The 22,225-nt window shown below is 44.8% G+C and overlaps 1 protein-coding gene across 4 annotated transcripts in view; it reads right to left on the bottom strand.

The window, feature by feature from the left end:
• Positions 1–22,225, bottom strand: part of LOC147662040 (uncharacterized) — a 253,861-nt gene that overhangs the window by 73,104 nt on the left and 158,532 nt on the right. For all 4 annotated transcript variants that reach the window (XM_086951162.1, XM_086951161.1, XM_086951163.1 and 1 more), the window contains exon 5: positions 19,042–19,152. In XM_086951162.1, the coding sequence (XP_086807288.1) occupies positions 19,042–19,152 (111 nt within the window). The remainder of the gene's footprint in view (positions 1–19,041; positions 19,153–22,225) is intronic.

Below are 22,225 nucleotides of genomic sequence, written 5' to 3'. Positions count from 1 at the left end.
GTTGTGTGGGTGGGATAATATTTTGATACAAAGCACCAGACACTTAACTTTGTTTTTCCCCTTGTACATAGGGCTGAGATGTTCCTTCTTGGGCAGTTATTGTGTTAGGCCAACGTGAGACACAATAAGGAAGGGTTAATATTGCTGCAGTCCCTAGGATCACCAGAAATGTGTTATGCGATACTTAATTTTTATAAAATCAGCTTTTAATATTAGGGAAGATATGGATTTTAAAGGCTGCTTTTACATTTCACATATATGTAATCTGAAGTTTGATAATACGTTTAAGATGTATATCTCTTGTAACCCAAATTAAATTAAATTAGCTCTCATTGCTTGAATTAGTTTCCCTACTAAATGGAATGTTATTTAATTATGTTACATAAAAACTGCTTACTGTTCATGATTTTTAGAAAATGTGAAATTTGATAATTATGTAATATTTGTCTGGAATTTTCCTGCATCTTTTTCTTATTTCTTTCTGTGCTTTTATGGCCTTCTGGCCAAATCAAAAATTATTTGGATTGATTCACGAATCAATTGTCATTCATATTTTGCTTCCACCTACCACAGAATACAGCATGGGGCAAAGGTTGTGCCCACCTCGGTGTTTTGCTGTCTTGCACTGTAAGTGATGGCATTTTTCCTCATCAGATACACATGCTCCTAAAGATATGCACAGCAGTGCAAGTGCTGGTGGGCCAATACTTTAATTTACCAAATGTTTTTTTCTCATCCTTTTCCTTTTTAGGTCTCGCCTATTAAATCCCTAAGGGATGATAGGCGAGATTTATAGTAAGCAGATCTAAAAAGTCTACCCACTGCGGATCGCATACAGTTCATGTGAACCAGGAGTGTGCACCTCATCGCAGCCACATCACACACCACCATTTGTCTGTGCCTCGGCATCAGACTTCAAAGGCTGCCGCTCCCCCGCCTGCATCAGACTTAAAAGGAATGCACTCCCCCGCCCCCGCCACAGCAATGCCAAGAGCTTGTTTGAAGTGCCTGCTCCTTGCACAATACACTGCCCATCCCTCTTTATATGCCACCCAGCTCACTCCGCCTCCACCCGCAGCAGCTGCTGGCTGTTCCACACTCTCTAGACGCTGAAGTACAAAGCTTATTCCATACGTCGATAGATGTCTCCTTCTAGATATTCTGGAGTGCGACATCTTGACTCCCAACGTTTGCAGCACTGCTTAATTCCAGCCATTGCCCGGTCACATTTAACTTCTTGCGATATGTCTCTCAGGTCCACTGCTTCTCTACTCTCCAAATGCGCAGCTGTGTAATGCCGCAAAACGTGCACGGTCTGCGAATTCGTGGTCTTAAAATGTGTACGACTTGCAGATTTAGAGTGGTGGCTGCTTCTCGTAGTCACGCAGTTCAGTGTCACCCTGTTTCTCTGACTTTAACCGTCTCTCTGTATTAGCTGCACTCTACCCCTTGATTTCATTCAGTCTTTCTGTGTAGTTATCACTGTTGCCCTAAGGCCTTCCCTGCCCAGGGCCTAAGTACGTTTCACTCATAGCGCCTGTGCTCTGCATTGGGTCACTTGACTCTTCTCGCATCGACAGTTGCGGTGTCACTCTGTCTATCCGTGCAACTCTGCCCTTTCCTCTGTGTCACCCTGTCGCTCTGTATTTTCACAACCTCTCTCAGTCTCAGGGTGTCTTCAACCTGTCCCTTCCCCGGTTTCCTCTTCCATGTACCTATCTGTCTCTTCCACCCATGTACATGTTTTTCCTTCAGTTGTGACTGTACCTTCTCTCCAGTGACACCCTGTTCCAGTAGGCCCCCTCTCTCTTGCACCCAGTATCTCTGCTTATCATTCTCTCCACAACTTTCTATATTCTCCCAACGCCCCTCTGCCCTTGAGGGGATGTCTATGTTTGTCTCTTTCTCTGTGTCACTCTTTGACTCTTTCGGTGTCTCTTTCTCTTGGAGTCTCTGCTTCTCTTTTTGCCAGCTTCCCTTTCTGTCACCTTACTTCAGCTTCCCCGAGTAACTCTACCTCACCGATTACATTTTTCCCCTTGTCGTCTATTTTTCTTGGTGTCATTTTGTCCTGTTCTCCGTGTGTCACTCGCTATCTTTCTTCCATTGCCACTCTGACCCGTCTCTCCAGGTCGCACTCTGCCTCTTTCTTGACTTTGTGTCCTCAGTGTAATCCTGTCACACCAAGTCTGCCTGCTTTCCTCTTTCTCTCAGCCAGTGTGACTCGCTCGTGTCCCTGTCACTGTGGCCCGCTCCTCTGTTTTGTTTAACCACTTTCTCTCTATCTTTCGATGTCTCTGTGTCAATCTCGGACTCTTTCCTGTCATGCCTCTTAGGCTCATGCAGTCCTCCCCACCTCATATCCCCTGTCTTACTCCCTCTCGCAAAAATGCACGCGCGCGCGAGCACGCTCGCACTCTTCCGTGAGCAGACACAGGCACGAGGCCTCGCGTGTACTGTCACCGTCTCCGAGGCCTCCCAGAAACGCACAAGCTGCGAGGGCTATTTCAAGCTCAACATCGGACTACATATAAAGCGTTGTGTGCACAATACACTGCTGTGACGGCCGGTTGTGCACCAAGAGCTCCTTTCTGTAAGGGCCTCTCGTGAACAGACACCGGCTGCATGGGCCGCTTGTGAACTGAAGCACAGCAGGAGATAAATCGTCAAATGCAGGTTAGCTTTTTACTGAATTATTTATTCTTAATAAAACGGGTCCTCTTTACCCAGATCCTCGCTCCTTCCAGCTCCTTATGTTTCCCATCCCTCACTTTTCCCAGATCCTCGCTCCTTCCAGCTCTTTATGTTTCCCACCCCTCACTTCTTTAGCTTTCTCCAATACCATGTCGCTCAGATTCGAGTCTGCCCATCATTTTTATCCGTGTTCTGTTCCCTTCTCTTCTTCTTTCAAAATTCCTAATCTTTCATGCCTTCCCTCCCTCACTAACTCCTCTGGTCCTAGGATCTTCCTCTCCCATCCCTAACGCCCCATTAGTGCACCCCCTGCAGTCATTCCCACAATCTTTATTCACGCCCATATCTCCCAATGTTTGTTCATGTATCTTTGATCTCTACCTCACCAATCACAACATTCAAGCTCATCTCTTTACCTCGCTTCTCCATTTCCCTTTCTCTATATCTCACCTCTCTACTACATCCTGCCTGTCTCTCTCTCGGTCTCACTCACATATCTTTCTATCCCATCTCTCCTTATTTCAGCTTATCTCTTCTACCCCACTCCTCTTTACCTCACGTTTACCCTCTTTCTACATCTCTATGCACCTCACCTACAAAAACAGCCCTGCTTTAACTCACCTCTGTCTACCTCCGAACTCACAATACACTTATCAGTGCCACCTCTGTCTACTTGCCTTTTGAATCTTTATTAGTCTTCAACCTGTCTCTTTACCACTTTCTAGGCTTCTCTCTACCCCTGTAACAGTTCTCTGCAATTCAACATCTGCAGTTTCCATTACAGCTTGCCGTATCTCGCCCAATCTGCCTCACCTCACTCTCAAACTCATCTCTCTTTGGCCCACCTCTCTGTCTGTATCTCTTTCTACTTCACTTCACTCTGCCTCTGTCTCAACCTTATCTTTTCAACCACATGTTGTTTGGAGATTGTACACTTTTTGGATACTGGAGCCTGGTGGTGTGGTTTTGTACGTTCTTTTTTTATTTATTAAACTCTTCTCTTTTTATTAAAGTTTTTTACATTTTGCACAACCTATTAGAAAGACAGTGTTGTTCGAGTGAAAACTATTACAATATAGCACACAATAACAATCTGTAGGTTCCAGCCCACTGTAGTATGTGTTGGTAGTAGTGTGCTTTGGTGGAACAGCATTGAGGTATACTCTCGCCAGGATCAGAGGGTGGGTCTGGTGATCATGCGGCGAACGCCTGGAAAGGCCCCTTTACAATATAGGACTTTGTGCGAGATACCAGTAGCAGCTGCTGCCAAATGTCAGTGTCCGTGATCGTGTGTAAACTTCCTGCATGTAGCTAGAAACCGACCTCTGTAAAACACTCAATACCTGCAGTGCTACATAAAAGTGCAAAACAATAAATAAAGCCCTACATAAAACTGCTAAGCAATAAATAAAATAGATGTTTGTTAACAGCAGGAATTGGTTGCCCGATCCCTTCCCACACACCACTCCACACACACACACACAACCCCACACACACACCACCCCACACACACACCCAGACCCCTCACACCCAAACCCCTCATCCCCACACACACCCCCACACACACATCCCCCCACACGCACACACATCCCCCCACACACACATCCCCCCACACACACATATCCCCCCACACACACATATCCCCCCACACACACACAACTCCCCCACACACACAACTCCCCCACACACACACCTCCCCTACACACAAATCCCCCCCACACACACAACCCCACACAAACAACCCCCCAACACAAACAACCCCCCCACACACACAACCCCACACACACACAACCCCCCCCACACACACAACACCCCCACAAACACAACACCCCCCACACACACAACCATCTATCTATCTGTCGCCCTCACTATTTCTGTCTATATATCTTGTCTGTCTGTCTATCTGCATATCTATCTATCGCCCTCACTCTATCTATCTGTCGCCTTCACTCTATCTATCTGTCGCCGTCACTCTATCTATCGCCCTCACTATCTATCACCCTCACTCTATCTATCAACCTCACTCTATCTATCGCCCTCACTCTATCTATTGCCCTCACTCTATCTATCTATCGCCCTCACTCTATCTATCTATCGCCCTCACTCTATCTATCTATCGCCCTCACTCTATCTATCTCTCCATCTATCTTATCTATCTATCGCCCTCACTCTCTCTATCTATCGCCCTCACTCTATTGAATCTATCTATCTATCGTATCTATCTATCTATCTAATCTATCTTATCTATCTATCTTATCTATCTATCTTATCTATCTATCTATCTTATCTATCTATCTTATCTGTCTTATCTGTCTTATCTGTTTTATCTGTCTGTCTGTCTGTATATCTGTCTCTGCCTATCTGTCTCTGCCTATCTATCTATCGCCCTCACTCTATCGGCCTCCCTCTATCGCCCTCCCTCTATCTATCTATCACACTCACTCTATCTATCTATCGCATCACTCTATCTATCTATCGCACCACCACAGCATCAATCTGTGCCACCATTCAAGAACATCTGGTTCAAATATGTTCTCTCAATGTTTCAAGCTTTATTACAAATGTCACAAAAAGATGCTAATATTTCACTTCTGTTCTTGGATTTCGTCACAATAAAATACACTGAACATAATCTTCACAAAAGTCATTTACAAAAGTTTAAGCTATTGCCATTATAAATTACAATAACTAAGTATATTGCAGGACAAATGCTATAGGTGTCACATATGCGAAAGGTAAAACTATTGGCATTGTCAAGGACAAAGCTATTAATTTCGCTATTTTCAAAACCAACACATTAATTAAAAAAATTGTCATTTACGACTGGGATGGGCAGGTAGAATCACCAAAATGACACCATTGTGGGACACGAAAACATTGGGAAACCTCAGAGGATGTAAGGGATTTGCGCGGTGGGACTCCATAGGCATTTCTACGGTGGGGGACCTCTGGGACATTTCCACACCTACAGCAGCAATATAACCTCGGACCCACGGAAACATTCAGATACGTACAAATTAGGCACGCATTACTCCGGGCTATTCCTGCGGGTACTACTCTGCCGGAATCCTCACCGTTAGAAGATAGACTACTAACAGAATTCATGATCCAAAGCGCGACCTCACTCATATATAAAAAACTGATCAATAACCTGAAGGACCCCACACTGAAACTTAAAGAAAAGTGGGAGGGGGAAATAGGTGAGGCGGATGAATCTGAATGGAATGAGGCGCTGGCCTCCCCCAGAGAGGTTGGGATCTCGAGTAAGTTCAGACTGGTGCAACTCAAAATTTTACACCGCATCTACTACACCAGGACGCTACTTCACAAAATACAGAGAGCGCCGCATCCCTTTTGCTTGAGAGGCTGCGGGGAGGAGGGGACACTATTTCACACATTATGGGAATGCCCACAGATACGAGAATTCTGGAGGCAGATAATGCGCACGATCTCCCAAGCGCTTAAAATTTCCGTATTGCCTGAACCACGCAAGTGCCTTTTGAACATCTGGGACCCCAATGACCTGGGTAGATATGAACTGATTTGGGCAACACTGGCCATGACAGTGGCCAAGCGAGATATAGCACAGAAGTGGGGCGCACCAGAACTACCCACCGCGAGCAGGTGGGCTAAAACATGGACATCCTGATGGTTACAGAAAGGGCAGTGTACGTCCTACGCGCGGCGCCCCGCAAGTGGAACAAGGTGTCGGCAGCGTGGAATATATACAGGGGAGAGATCTGTGACCCTTTGCCAGAGGGGGATGACCTAGACTCAGAAGGGGAGGAGGAGTAAAAGAGTGGAATGGGGAGATTAACCTCAGCGAAACAAATGCACAATGGTTTTTGCGCTGACCTGGCTATGTAACGATGAGAGAACTAAGGAAATTGCTGATTAAGAAGTGGGTGGAAACACACTGGCAATGATGACACATGTTTGGGGAGGGGGGGGGTGTTTGTTCATTCTAAAATATAAAAGTAATGTTACTGTTGAATAAGGCACAACGGGGGGAAAAAGTAACGAACTATATTGAATACGACTAGACCACACGGAAATATATCTAAGGGTTTTCAAAGGTTTACTGCATCACAGTTTATGCTTATGTCGTGAATGTTGCCACGTACGAAGAGATGTATGTACACAATGTAACCATAACCACGTGACTGTACGATACTAAATGCATTTTATTCCTTCCTGTTAATAAAGATTTAAAAAAAAAAATTGTCATTTACCATACCAATAGCTCAAACTTTCCTAATGCGAGACCTATTGCATTGCAAATGCTTCTTTTTGTTATCCTTTTGCATTTATGTTTTCAGGTTACAATAATTCAAGTACCTTCACTTTGTACTCTTTCCTTTCTTGTGATGGGCATTAAATCTATAAACTGTGTCTATACCTGTTAAAAGCACATCGGATGTTAGGAAACATCTGTACTTCTCTATTAAAATTATATGTGATGGTTTTATTTTTATAAAGTGGTTAATTTTTTCGTCCCTTTGTGGTTGTGTCATGCCAAGTTCACGCAATATTAACATGCAAAATACCAGAAATATTGGCAAATACTTATTTTCTTTCGCATCTGGAAACGGAACTCTTAAGCAGACTGTCCCAGTCTGTTCTGGTGTATTTGCTCTCCATTACTGTATAGAGAAGTGTACTACAAGTCCAGTTCACATAAACCCAACCCGGAACTGCAAGCATGAGAGCTGTAATTGACTTTTTTTTGCTATCACGATTAATATTTCAATATCTTCTATGAATATCAAGAAGGATCCCATGGTGAAGAAGGAAAATATTACTAACTTGTGATCCTAGTTCTTAACTATGGGTGTGCTCACTGAATTAATAAAAGCTCTACCGACATCCTGGGAGTCAGCTCCATATTTCTGAATGCGAGTCCTAGTGTTCCTTATCTCTGCGGTACTGCGAAAACAGACTGCCTAATTGACTCTATAAAGGGTATGGTCAGGTGGGATGGTGCAGCCACAAAATTCTTAAAGGGGCATTTCTTTCATAGTGCTTGTATTAATAGCAGTTTCTGCATTTATATCAAAATGTTAAACAGCATTAGAATTTTCAGTCATATGCACTGAAATGTTTATATTTGCAGGACTCGTTTAAAAAAAGACCGACCACTACTTAATTAAGCAGGGTTTCTAGTTGTAAGTATTTATATTTGAAAACAATGTATATAAATACATAGTAATTATCTAGTCTTAATGAATTCCGAATCAATCCCATGGTGAAGAACTGGGTTCTCACTTTTGTCTTTCAACAAGATTTTGTATCAGCAGAAAGGAGTTGCCTTCTTGTCCTGGTAGTGCACTGAAGGATGTGGGACTGCTGGTCCAAGAGAGAAAGAATATATGTCCAAAGAGGTGATAGAAATAATTGAAACAATATGTCCTTTCTCCAGATAGAGCCAGCTTAGAAGGTTAGTCAACTGATGGCTTATAGGTACTAGATTCCGAACAAAACGGGTGTAAAGCAACAGCCCAATAAATGCACAACTACTATTTTGGAATACTTACGATAGCGATAGCACGGCCCCTACAAAGCCCCAGGGACCCAGGCATTCGCCCTAAGACACGCGCATTGATTGTGCAGCGCGAACCTGTCCTTACGCTTTGTGTTTATGATTGAAATTTGCACAGAGAGCGCGACCTGGAGATTTTATCCATTGTGTGTATATTGTGTATTTTAACTGCACGAAGGCACTTTCCTTTTTAAAATTGTAATTTACTTGTACCTAACTCCACTCGCAGACCTCTCTGAGGCGATCCTTGCTGTCCCTGACACCCCGGTCCACCGCAAGCACTCGGCTTGATTGTTGTGGAGGGTGCAGGGCGTTACCTTTCTTCCGGGTTCCCTCCCGGTGACGGGCAACGATTGGTGGAGAGTGTAGGGAGGCGGTGCTGAGCGATAGCACGGCCCCTACAAAGCCCCAGGGACCCAGGCATTCGCCCTAAGACACGCGCATTGATTGTACACGCGAACCTGTCCTTACGCTTTGTGTTTATGATTGAAATTTGCACAGAGAGCACGACCTGGAGATTTTATCCATTGTGTGTGTATTGTGTATTTTAACTGCACGAAGGCACTTTCCTTTTTAAAATTGTAATTTACTTGTACCTAACTCCACTCGCAGACCTTTCTGAGGCGATCCTTGCTGTCCCTGACACCCCGGTCCACTGCAAGCACTCGGCTTGATTGTTGTGGAGGGTGCAGGGCGTTACCTTTCTTCCGGGTTCCCTCCCGGTGACGGGCAACGATTGGTGGAGAGTGTACGGAGGCGGTGCTGAGCGATAGCACGGTCCCTACAAAGCCCCAGGGACCCAGGCATTCGCCCTAAGACACGCGCATTGATTGTGCAGCGCGAACCTGTCCTTACGCTTTGTGTTTATGATTGAAATTTGCACAGAGAGCGCGACCTTTAGATTTTATCCATTGTGTGTGTATTGTGTATTTTAACTGCACGAAGGCACTTTCCTTTTTAAAATTGTAATTTACTTGTACCCAACTCCACTCGCAGACCTCTCTGAGGCGATCCTTGGTGTCCCTGACACCCCGGTCCACCGTAAGCACTCGGCTTGATTGTTGTACAGGGTGCAGGGCGTTACCTTTCTTCCGGGTTCCCTCCCGGTGACGGGCAACGATTGGTGGAGAGTGTAGGGAGGCGGTGCTGAGCGATAGCACGGCCCCTACAAAACACTGATGTCACCTAAGACGCGCAGCGATGACGCGCAGCAAAAGCGCCGTATCCGTGCCGAAGACACGCCAAAGACTAGCCCGTCTGGGCCCGTCCGGGGCAGACGGCTATGTCTCACTCTCAAAACCTCTACAAAGTTGGTCGTCCGCCCAGCTAAAAGCTCTTGACCCCAGCAAGCATGCCAATTGTACTTTGCTAGATATTCCACATACGGGTAAGGCTGTCTGCCCTAATTGCAGTCTGTCACTGTCTTCCTTTCAACCATATCCTCCACGCAGAACTAGAACCAGGAAAGATCAAAAACAGTGCTCCCCCACTGATAAAGTATTTACATTTTATTACATAAACTGTAGATCCTTGCCCAAACACAAATTGGACATTTTTAACCTGCTGCTAGAGGAAAAACCTAGCGCATTGTTCCTCACTGAGACCTGGCTACATGAGGGCTCTGGCCCAGATGTGGCCATCGCCCTGCCTACTACATATGCAATTCTTAGACAAGATAGAACCCGGAAAACCGGGGGTGGACTTGCAATTATTTACGATAAAACTTTCACATGTGCACTCGAGACGCTACAGATTCCGGACTGCGAATCCACACTGTTTAAACTCTGTTTGAATACTAATTTTACATTTTCTGGCTCCTTAATTTACCGGCCTCCTGGGAATGGTACCAAATGGGCTTCTGATTTTGCAGACCATATCACCCCTCCTTTATTGACCTGTAAAAATTTCTCTATTCTTGGAGATCTAAATCTACATTTAGAGGATCCATCCAACACTGCCTGTGTGAACCTACTAGAAGATTTGTCAGCATTAGGTAGTAACCTCATTAATTCTGGACCCACCCACAAAGCAGGGCATCTGCTCGACCCTATTCTTTCAAATCTCCCAGAACTTATCTGGCAAGAAAATACCCCGGTTTGCTGGTCTGATCATTACCTGATCAAACTTAATCTGAAACCACCGTCCAATTCCCTTTCTCTTCCTATACCTCAGGTCTTATGAAGAAAAAACTGGAAAAAGCTAGACATCTCTAAACTCAACACGGCACTCTGCGCGAATGTACCTAATAAAATCCAAGGCATGGAAGGCATTGAAACTGCCACTCAACAATGGCTCGCCAAAGTGGCTGAGTCGTGTCTGCCTACATCAAACACTAAAAGAAACAGACACCGCCCTCCGGTCCCTTGGTTTACTGACTCCCTTAAAGAGGAAAAAACCAAATGCAAAGTACTAGAAAGACTGTGGCGCAAAGATTTTGCTCCGGACAAGAAAAAAACGATATCAAATTGCCAGAAACCTATATCATACAGCATGTAAGAAAGCACGCGCCGTATATGTTTCTAACACCATCACGGAAGCTGTGAATAAACCTAAAACTTTATTCAATACAGTAAAAGATCTAGCGGGAGCTCAAACCATTGCCCCGGCTCGCCCTTTGAACAAAAAGCAATGTCAGGACCTCGCCCAATTCTTTTTTGAGAAAATAGAGAAATTAATTAATGGAATAGACAAGAACAACGATGACACTACCACTATACAAGATCTGCTGAACACTCCCACTGTTAATCAAACCCTACACAATTGGCCGCCTATAACAATTGATACCCTTCAATCTATCATGAAGTCTATCAAATCTGGCTCTCCGCAGGATCCTATTCCTATGAATATCATGAAAGAGCTAGACTTCCCCTCCCTTAATATCATTGTTGACACCTTAAACTCATCCTTAGAGCTTGCTGAAGTACCCAGTCTATGGAAACATGCTATAGTAACCCCTCTCTTGAAAAAACCAACAGCAGACCCTGATATCTTAGCTAATTATAGACCCATCTCCCTTCTCCCAGCCTTCTCTAAATGCCTGGAGAGACATGTACATTCTGCCCTTACCACATTTGCGGAAGAAAATTCCCTTCTCCATCCAACCCAATCGGGCTTCCGAGCGGGTTTCTCTACAGAAACCGCTCTGTAAAGAGTTTCTGAGACGATCCGGAAACATCTTGACGATGGTCAAACGGTTGCGCTTATCTTACTAGACTTAAGCGCAGCCTTTGATACTGTGTCACACAAAAAGCTCCTTATCATGCTAGAAAATAATGGAATTCAAGGCAATGCCTTTAAATTGATTAAATCCTTCCTGGACCAACGGACCTTTTCAGATAGCTTCATCTATGGCATGTTCGGAATCATTCAATTCCCCACATGGAGTACCGCAGGGATCAATTTTGAGCCCTCTTTTCTTTAATCTGTACTTAAGACCCCTGGCGGATTTAGCCGAAAAATCTGGGCTGACTTTTATAGACGTACACGGATGATTACCAGATTATCTTCAGGCTATCAGAATCCCACCCTTCATCTCCGTCTCTGCTCAAACAAGGTCTCCAGAACATCTCCAATTGGATGAATGTGAATCAGCTGAAATTAAACGGAGACAAGACAGAGATTCTTTTAATGGGAAAACAACCCGACCTATGGAATGCTTCACATTGGCCTTCCCAGATAGGTAACCTTCCAACACCAGTCTCTCATGCTAGGAATCTGGGGGTAATCCTGGACAACCCGTTGTCCATGAAGCAACAGGTCAGCAAAGTGGTTGGACTCTGTTTCACCATCCTGAGATGGCTCAAAAAGATATTATGGATGCTGCCCATCTCTATGCAGAAAACAGTAGTCAATGCCTTAGTTACATCCCGGCTTGACTACGGGAACATCTTATATCTAGGTGCCAACAAAGGAACAATAAAAAGACTTCAGATGATACAAAATGCGGCTGCCCGGATTCTCTGTCAAATACCTAAAAATACCCATGTAACCCCGTACTTGCGCAAACTTCACTGGCTCAGAGTGTAAAACCGCATCAAATTTAAGACTCTGAACTATATGTTTAAAATAAAAGCAGGTACTGCGCCTAAATACCTTCAGGCATTAGTGCACCCCTACATCCCTAAAAGAAACTTACGGTCACTCTCAGCAGCAACATACTGTGTGCCCAGATTCAAGCCTTCCAGAATGGGAGGAAGATCCTTCGCCCATTAGGGTCCTTCTATGTGGAACACCTTACCTATTCACATACGCAAAGAAGAGAACTATTCTAAGTTCAGGAAAGAATTAAAAACCTGGCTGTTTGACCAATAATTCTGAATGACCTATAACGTTCCACTCTCAATGTTTTGCTTTGTCTTTGGCACCGGGAAACCCTATCTGGGTAGCTGTTGCGCCTTACAAGTTCATAAAATAAAAGAAAGAAATAAAATAAACACATATTTAACTTATGCTTTCTAGTTCTGCATCAGGTAAAGTTAGTAATAGCTGTATATTTGCTTTCAGCAAGTTCCACTAGAAGGATCAAGGAGTCAATTACAGTGCAGGAACACCTCTCAGCGCCATGTTAAATTGGGGGAGGCGGGCTAACAGAGTATCTCTCATTATCAGTGTGCTCAAGCGCTGATAGTCAAAGAAAATAGTGTGGATCGAGAGTACTGTTACCAGGAGTCATGGAACTTGTCTCAAAACCAGGCTTAGTTTGTGATGTGCCCTAAGGCAAAAAAAATCAGACAAGGGTCTCTGAAGCATAGTATAAAATGCAATGTGTGTTGTTAGTTGAATTGTCTGTATTGTCACTGTCCTCTCCTAAACCTAGAGTAGAAAATGTAGTGGAAACAGGTTCATTTATGGAGATATAAGGTTCAGTGTCAACCTTTCAGCATCACAGACGTTTAAGTCTTTGTTAGACAATAGGGATAGAGCTCTTCTTAAATTTAGTAATATATGTGCACATGCAATCAATTCAAGGGTAAGCTGAAGGCTGTATTACTTGATTACACTAGATTTGTACGGATCCTGCAGACATGTTGGTGTATTCAATCTTTTCTTTAATCTGACAGAAAGGTCTGCTAAATATTGTCAGAGTTGATGCTAATTATCTTTTTTGTAGTATTTTTTAACCCCTAATCACTAGAATGTGGACTGAGAACAGCACTCTCATTTCTCAGAAGCCACCAAACTGTTACCACATGGGAATTACATTTTGTCCCTACCAACCTGGAAACTTCTTGACTCTTTAGACTAGATCTTAAATGCTCTCTTTGGGTGTCAATAGAAGAGTAGGTAGCACACTTACTCTTCTATTGTGCATGTATAGCGGATGTCACAGCGAACAGGATAGAGCTGTTCTCAGAATGTACATCTCTGAGACTGCATCCACTGCAATTCTAATAGCTGAAAAGACTTAGCTTGAAAATCTATAGAGCACTATGGGACCCACAGGTTAGGTGACTTCATGAAGCTGTTAGAACCATGAACTCTGAACCTGACAGGTCCCGGGAGTACAGAGACCAACCTGTAGTCTGACACACAACATTGCAGCCAAACCACTCTGCAACACACAGTAGATCAGCCAGGCATTTGAACAGGTTTATCCTGGGAATAAGTTTAAGGATAGATGCCTGTAAGGGTCAGCAGCAGTGCCACTAATTTGCAACTACACTTTAACTGCATATTGTATTGTATATAACATGTATAGAGCGCAACAAACACCCTACTGGTACCCTGGCACTATGGTACAAGACACAAACCAAAATACAGAACAAAGAGGGTAAGAGCCCGATTAGACAGCACTTAAAGGCCAAATATCAGTTTCTGGGGAAAGCCACGTTTTGATCCTTTTCCTAAACAGAGACAAAATGTTGCATTGTCTAAGTTCAAGTGGTAGTTCATTCCATAGCCTCACAGCAGCAGAGCTAAAAGCCCTCCCTCCCATTCTAACCTTGTTGAACCTGGAGACCTTCACCAAGCACGCTGGGGAGGAGCGGAGTTTCCAAGTGTACCAAACCAGTTTCTTCTGTAGAGGCTTCTGACCAGATCTATGCAGAACCCTAAACACTATACATAGGGACTTAAAATGTATTCTTTGCAACACTGGAAGCCAGTGTAGCTCAGCTAAGCACAATGATGCAGAGGAGTCTTGTGGTCTGGACAGAACCAATGTTTCTGCCGTAAATAGGACGTGCTGCAGTTGCTGATTCAGTTACTTTCGTGACTCCAAAAGGAGGGCGTTGCAATAATCTAGTCTGTTTAAAATAAGGCCTTGTAGTATTAAGGCACTGGCAGAGTTTGGAAGCAACAGGAGAATCTTTCTCAGTGCTCTGATAAGACCGAAGTAGCACCCCACGGTTTTATTCACTTCGATCTCAAATGATAAGTTGACGCTGAACGTGATTCCCACATTTCGTGCCGTCCTAGTCGAGACCAGAAGAGTAAAAGTTACAAGAGGCCAAAAGTTATGAGGGAGAGGCAATGGAACCTTTCCAGCTGCAGTGTAGAATTTCGGTCTTATCCGAATTTAATTGTAGGAAGTTGTTCCGTAGCCACTGTGCAATCTAATGCATACAGGCATGAAAATCCTACAAGGCGTTGGACTGGGTTCCATCCAAGGATAAGATAATCTGGGTGTCCTTAGCATAATTAACCAATTTCACATTGTGAGCCCGAATAATGTTAATCAATGGGCTCAAGTATATGTTGAACAAAATTGGGATGATGGCAGACCCTTGAGGAACACCATGCCAGATGTTGGAAAAAGCGGATTGAAACGGAGGAAGAGCCACTGCCTGGCACCTGCCGGAAAGATAAGATCAAAACAAATCCAGAGCAGTGCCCACTATTCCTACTTCCTCTAGATGGGTCAGCAAGATGCCATGGTTAATTGTGTTGAAAGCGGCAGACAGGTCAAGCAGGATAAGTATCGCCGATTGTCCCCTGTCTGCCAATAAACGAAGATTGTCCATCACGGTCACCAGAGCAGTCTCTGTTCCTTGTTCCGGGCGGAAGCCAAATTGTACATCCACCAACTTATTATTAAGTTCTAGGAACTGTGACCGAGATTTGCTGACCAATCGTTCAAGGATCCACCCTGGGTAGGGTAGGAGAGAGATGGGCCAATAACTTCCAGGACAGGTTGGGTCAAGAGTGGCCTTCTTCAATAGTGGCGTAACCACAGCAAGTTTCCAGCCAGATGGTACAACCCTACTAGAAAGCGATTGATTGCAAATCTGCTGAAGTCTAGGGAAAAAATCTAAGGCAAATTCCTTCCAGATTTTATGTGGAAGGGGGTCCAGTGGGGAGCCAGTGGAGACACCCAAAGCAATCCTGACGAAGTCTTCCTACGTAGGAAGCTCAAAGTGATCCAGGAGACTTGGATTGGCAGTTCCTACACCAGACTGTTTTTCTGCACAGGATACTTTTTCTACACCATTGGTCGAGGCTACTGCTCCACTAGTCATACCTTCTTCCCCTACTGGCAAATTTATTTTGCGACCATTAATGATAGTTTAGCAACTTTTTCCGAAGAAAAAATTAGCTCTATCACAAAGATCTTGGGATGGCTAAATGTTGTTTTGTGAACACTTCGGATTGGTGATGTCATTAACTATTTTGAAAATACATTTAGACTTATTTGGCGAGTTCATAATGATCTCTGCGAAATAATCCGCTTTGGTGGAGATTTCTTTTTTATACATAGATATGGCCGTTTTCCATGCGATCTTGCCCTCGTCTGCATAAAACTTTCTCCATTTCCTTTCTGCTTGTTTGCACTTAATTTTCAGGGTTTTCAATTTTTCATGAAACCACCTGGCAGAGGGTCTACCACTTTTCTTACGGTCTTTTAGAGGGGCAATTTTATTACCTGGAGTAGTGATTTGATTACAAAAATCTGCATAATTCTCCTCTACTGACCTAGATATATCAAAGTCCCCTTTGATAGCAAAAGTTGGTGAACACATTGCCTTTCCCAATATCCAATTCCAGTCCCTGCTCAAGAAGCTTCTAGCTTCCCTAATAGTTGGAGCTCCTCTACTGGGGATAAACATTGAAAATTTGACCAGAGGGTGATCAGTCCAGTCCACTGGGAGCACCTTCACTTGTCCGGTGACCCTTTCCTCACTAGATATTAAGCCAAGTGTGTGCCCCCTATATGTGTAGGTCCTGTCACCCTTTTTAGTAGGCCTAGGCTTTCACAGGATTGAAATAGATGATTATATCCTGTATCTAAAGTCCGGTTTATCCACAAATTGAAGTCCCCTACAATGAGCAATCTAGAGTGAGTAAAAGCCATATTATTAAAAACATCAATCAACGCCTGCAATTGAGGTGGACTGACTGCACCAGGGGGTCTATAACAGACTATACCATCCAATAAGTGCCCCCTGTTGTCCTTTAACGAGAACCCGAGGAGCTCAAACCCCTACACTGCATCAATATCCATAGGGACAAAATCCCACCTTTCTTTAAACAGAATGCCAACCCCACCGTCAGCGCCTCTGCCTGTAACTCTTGACACGCCAGTCATGGTTCAAGAACAGAGTCAGGAAAGGTCAGTTTCAGTCATGAATAAAACAAGGTAGTGTGCTTTGATAATTAATTGAGTCTCTATAGAATGTTTAGGGAGAGATCTAACATTTAGTAATCCGCAGACCAAAGCCTCCCTTCTGATAAAATCAGACTTCGGGCTGGCGGTTTCCTCAAATCTAGGCAAGCCTACCTCCCCACCATTGGCCTCGCCTATCTCTCGCGGTACCTCGCTGGAATAGCAGAGTTCCCTTATGTCACGGGCAGCATGGCTGGTGCTGTGCACGGTCAGTGTGCAGACGGGCTTGCCTACGGCATGCCGCTGGCGCGCCCGCTGCGCGTCCACGCCAACTTGCCGTTTAAATAGCTGTCATACAGCCTAATTAGAATGCTTCTCGTAACGTCAATCAATGTAGCTTCTGAAGACTTACTTGAAAATATGAAAACAATGTAAAGTAAATAATCCTCATAGTGTGATGGAACTGCGGCTAACTGTATCTGCATTTATTTCAAATAAATAGGATATCTGTTATACTCACAATGCATACGTACAAACATGCACATGCATTTCTGCAGTTAGGGTAAATTAAATTGCCCCATATTATTTATTGGATGCCCAATCCATACCAGTCAGGGAGTGATATGAGTGATCAGTTGGCAGTGGCTAAGAGGTGGAGATGTTTTACCACCTACCAGCTACTCATGATACATACTTGTTAAGGCAGCTCTCCACCAAAAAAGGAAGGGAGGTTATAAAGTTAAGCAACTTTGTAAGAGTCCAATTACGTATGTATCTGGCTCTTCAGAATTGGGCTCAACTAAACTCAGAAATTTGTAATACATATTGGAGCTGATGATTACTATGACAATCAAACAACATGTATGTGAAATAACCAATTTGTTGCCATATACCAGTGCATTCTATTTGACTGTACTTTATTTGTATAACACCTCATATGACTGAAAAGAGCCCTGTTTACAGTAAGTAAAACAGTGCTCTCAAGTGGAGTCATTTGTTGAAGCAGGCTCGTTTGTTAACTTGGTACACTTGAGGGGCAAGTGATAGGCAGGAGTTCAATATTATGCCTGCATTTCTTACTGCAGTTGATGTATGGGAAGAACCAATATGCATGGAAAGATGGTTACAGCATGGTATGCCTCATCACCTTTATACAGGTGAGGATCTCGGTTTGAAGGAGCTGAGTTTCAGTTGGTATCTATTGGGCCGTGATCTGGAACCAATGGTCAATGCCAGAGGAATCTATATCCATTGAGTGTTCAAGTTTGAGGCAGATCTAAATGTTATCAGTGTAATAGTAATAGTTTGAGTTGAAAAACTTGATGAAGTATGGTAATGAGCTGTAAGTGTCAAACAGGAAAGCAGCACTCCAAACTCAGTGCAGAATATATGTGAGGAGTATGGAGGGGGCTAGGTGGGACCTGATCTGTTGGGATATGTAGGGCAAAAACCAGTCTTAGATGGCTCCTTTTCTGTCAACACTATCCAGTTTCAGAGGAAGGGAATTACCATGACATTACCTCTACACTGAAGGTGGCAGACAAGTGTAGACGTAAAATGGTGGCAACTCAATTTTCATTGACTGTGAACTTCCTTTTCCCCCATTGAGATCAGGATAGTCAGTCTTATGATTTTAGAGATTGTTTTCTTCAATGAGTTTGCAGTGAGTGAAAGCTGCTTTTTAAACCCGTTTTGTAAGGCGTCGGTCGCAGCTAACTCAGTCTGACAGATTCTACTTCTTCATATTCTTTAAGACTTTAGGAGGTTTTCAGGTTGTTGAAAAAGATGCTTGAGCTTAGCGATTTGTTAATGATGGTTCTTGAGGGGATTGTAGCATTGGAGGTGAAATGTCCTTGAGGTAGACACAGGTCCAACAGGGAGACAGCTGCCGATCAGACCTGCAACAGGTACTTTAATTCAGCTGGAAAGAGTTTCTTGAAGGAGTGCAGGACCGGTTATCTGCCAGCGGATATCGTAATCTTCCTAATGTTAAGAGGAGGGTCGTTGCTGCGGTAGTGCCCAAGGTTCTTAGCTGTGTGACCAGGTAGTCTCCAAGTGGTCTCAGAAGCCACAAGATGAAGGATCATTGTGGCACGGCATTGGCAGGGATTGTAATTTGCAAGCTTCGGAAGGGGAACACTAAAAGGTGAATCAGAGTATTTTAGTAACTGAAAATCCTCTGTATTATTTCTAAGGTAGAAACAGTATCACTCGTGAGCCAATCACAAGACTGTTACAAATTACAAACAATTGCTTGATACATTACCTGAGCTGGGGCTAACACAGCATTCTCCCACTTCTGCACCTGGGTTAACTGTCAAACTGTTGCTTAACTCTTCTTTCCTTAAACAAATGTTGGGATCGTGAAAAGGATAGCCTGTAGGAAACGTTAGAAATGATTTTGTAAAACAAAACATTTTGTAAACAAACTACATTAAGCAGATAAGACAGAAGGGAGTGTAAACATTTATAAACTTACCGATTGTGACACATTACTATTATAAAGCTTACACAGTATAGTCTTTCAGATTTGCTTGGGACTATACATTTCCTACAATTCAGAGTAATTTGCATATTCAAATGATGCATTTGGCTACAGGATGTAGAAAATTGGGACAGGTTTTTAAAAAGGCCCTTACGTTTATTCGTTGGAGGCTGAACAATAAACCTTGTACAAATCAAATCAAATCAAAATAAAATAAAATAAGAATAATATAGTAAATTACTCTTCTTGCTCCGGTCTGTTTACTGTTGGTTTCATTTATGTATGTATGTATGTATGTATTTATTTGTACAGCACAACCTAAGCTGCGAGGCAGTGCAATGCTACACATGGTCAACATGCTCCTTCCATTCTAGTTTTCTTAAATGAAGAAGAGATTGAGCAGGGAGAAGGGTTGTTAGAGCGTTACTCATACACATCAGTCAAGTTACTATATTGTTCTCAAACAAATGTGGGACTGCCTGTGACTAAATAGGTGAGCGCAGCACGGACAAAGGGCTTAACCCATGTGGGCATTCAGTGGAGTGCCACCAGAAAATTCCCTGTCGCTCTGGTGGGTGAGAGGGTCTACAGCTGTGCACTGCATCTAAGTACTCCAAATCCTTTGAGTGAAAAGAACAAAACAAACAAGCATTTACAATGCAAAGGTCTCGGCATTCTTAAAGTTAGAGCTATTGGCATTGCTCATGACATTTTTTTTATTTATGTTTTTGTTTTTAAAACATAAATAAATGGCATTGTCATTTACAATGCCAATAGCAGGGCAGGAGAGCAAGCACAACGAACGAGGGGGCAGGACAGCAAACACAAGCAACGAGGGGGCAGGACAGCAAGCACAAGCAACGAGGGGGCAGGACAGCAAGCACAAGCAACGAGGGGGCAGGACAGCAAGCACAAGCAACGAGGGGGCAGGACAGCAAGCACAAGCAACCAGGGGGCAGCACAGCAAGCACAAGCAACGAGGGGACAGGACAGCAAGCACAAGTAACGAGGGGTGGGCAGGACAGCAAGCACAACCAACGAGGGTGGGGGGCAGGACAGCAAGCACAACCAACGAGGGGGGGCAGGAGAGCAAGCACAAGCAACAAGGGGACTGGGGAGCAAGCACAAGGGACGAGGGGGCAGGGGAGCAAGCACAAGCGACGAGGTGGCAGGACAGCAAGCACAAGCAACGAGGGGGCAGGACATCAAGCACAAGCAACGAGGGGGCAGGACAGCAAGCACAAGCAACGAGGGGGCAGGACAGCAAGCACAAGCAACGAGGGGGCAAGACAGCAAGCACAAGCAACGAGGGGGCAGGACAGCAAGCACAAGCAACGAGGGGGCAGGACAGCAAGCACAAGCAACAAGGGGGCAGGGGAGCAAGCACAACGAACGAGGGGGTAAAATAATCATATGTTCAAATCCTTGTAGTCCTTCCATACTTTTATTTAAACATTAGGAAGTGTCCTCAAAATGGCCCCAGCTATAGCAAAACCACCACCCACAACCATAACTTGTTCCTTGCTGACAGGGTCCAGAACAATATGCAAATTATTTTGATCCCCCACCCAAGTAGAAACAGGCCTTTGTAGTGACGCTCAACTTTTTATAAGCACATCTGTTTTAAGCACAAATGTAAACCATCTATATTCTACCATATCAATCGTCTATCCACTATGCCCCTCCGGATGGATATCAGTTGCAAATGACGCATTTCTAACTTAGTCTATAAATTTGTTCTTCCAAACAACGTTGTTGACAATTGAATAACGTGGTCAAAATTAGCAAATATCTGTAAGCTACCCCAACCAATATTAATTCAGTGCTCAGGCTCGTTTTTTACCGCACTGGAACTCTCATTCCTTTATGTTAAAGACTAAATTGCCTTTCACTTTCCTGACATGACATTCTTCATCATGTCACTATCAAGCACAACCAACGAGGGGGGGGCAGGACAGCAAGCACAAGCTACGAGGGGGCAGGGGAGCAGGCACAAGCAACGAGGGGGCAGGACAGCAAGCACAATGAATGAGGGGGCAGGACAGCAAGCACAAGCAACGAGGGGGCAGGACAGCAAGCACAAGCATCAAGGGGGGGCAGGACAGCAAGCACAAGCAACGAGGGGGAGGCAGGACAGCAAGAACAACCAACGAGGGGGGGGCAGGACAGCAAGCACAAGCAACGAGGGGGCAGGACAGCAAGCACAAGCAACGAGGGGGCAGGACAGCAAGCACAAGCAATGAGGTTGCAGGGGAGCAAGCACGAGCAACGAGGGGGCAGGACAGCAAGCACGAGCAACGAGGGGGCAGTAGAGCAGGCACAAGCAACAAGGGGGCAGGAGAGCAAGCACAAGCAACGAGGGGGGGCAGGAGAGCAAGCACGAGCAACGAGGGGGCAAGACAGCAAGCACCAGCAACGAGAGGGGCAGGACAGCAAGCACGAGCAACGAGTGTGGGCTGGACAGCAAGCACGAGCAACGAGGGGGGCAGGACAGCAAGCACAATGAATGAGGGGGCAGGACAGCAAGCACAAGCAACGAGGGGGCAGGACAGCAAGCACAAGCATCAAGGGGGGGCAGGACAGCAAGCACAACCAACGAGGGGGAGGCAGGACAGCAAGCACGAGCAACGAGGGGGGCAGGACAGCAAGCACGAGCAACGAGGGGGGCAGGACAGCAAGTACGAGCAACGAGGGGGGGCAGGACAGCAAGCACAAGCAACGAGGGGGGCAAGACAGCAAGCACAAGCAACGAGGGTGGCAAAGCACAAGCAATGAGGGGGGCAGGACAGCAAGCACGAGCAACGAGAGGGCAGGACAGCAAGCACAAGCAACGAGGGGGCAAGACAGCAAGCACAAGCAACGAGGAGGGGCAGGACAGCAAGCACGAGCAACGAGGGGGCAAGACAGCAAGCACCAGCAACGAGAGGGGCAGGACAGCAAGCACTAGCAACGAGTGTGGGCTGGA

This window comes from Lissotriton vulgaris, unplaced genomic scaffold (assembly GCF_964263255.1).
Source record: "Lissotriton vulgaris unplaced genomic scaffold, aLisVul1.2 SCAFFOLD_241, whole genome shotgun sequence".
Lineage (NCBI taxonomy): Eukaryota > Metazoa > Chordata > Amphibia > Caudata > Salamandridae > Lissotriton > Lissotriton vulgaris.
The sequence above is the reverse complement of the archived record's forward strand: the minus strand, read 5'-3'. Positions and strand labels throughout refer to the sequence as shown.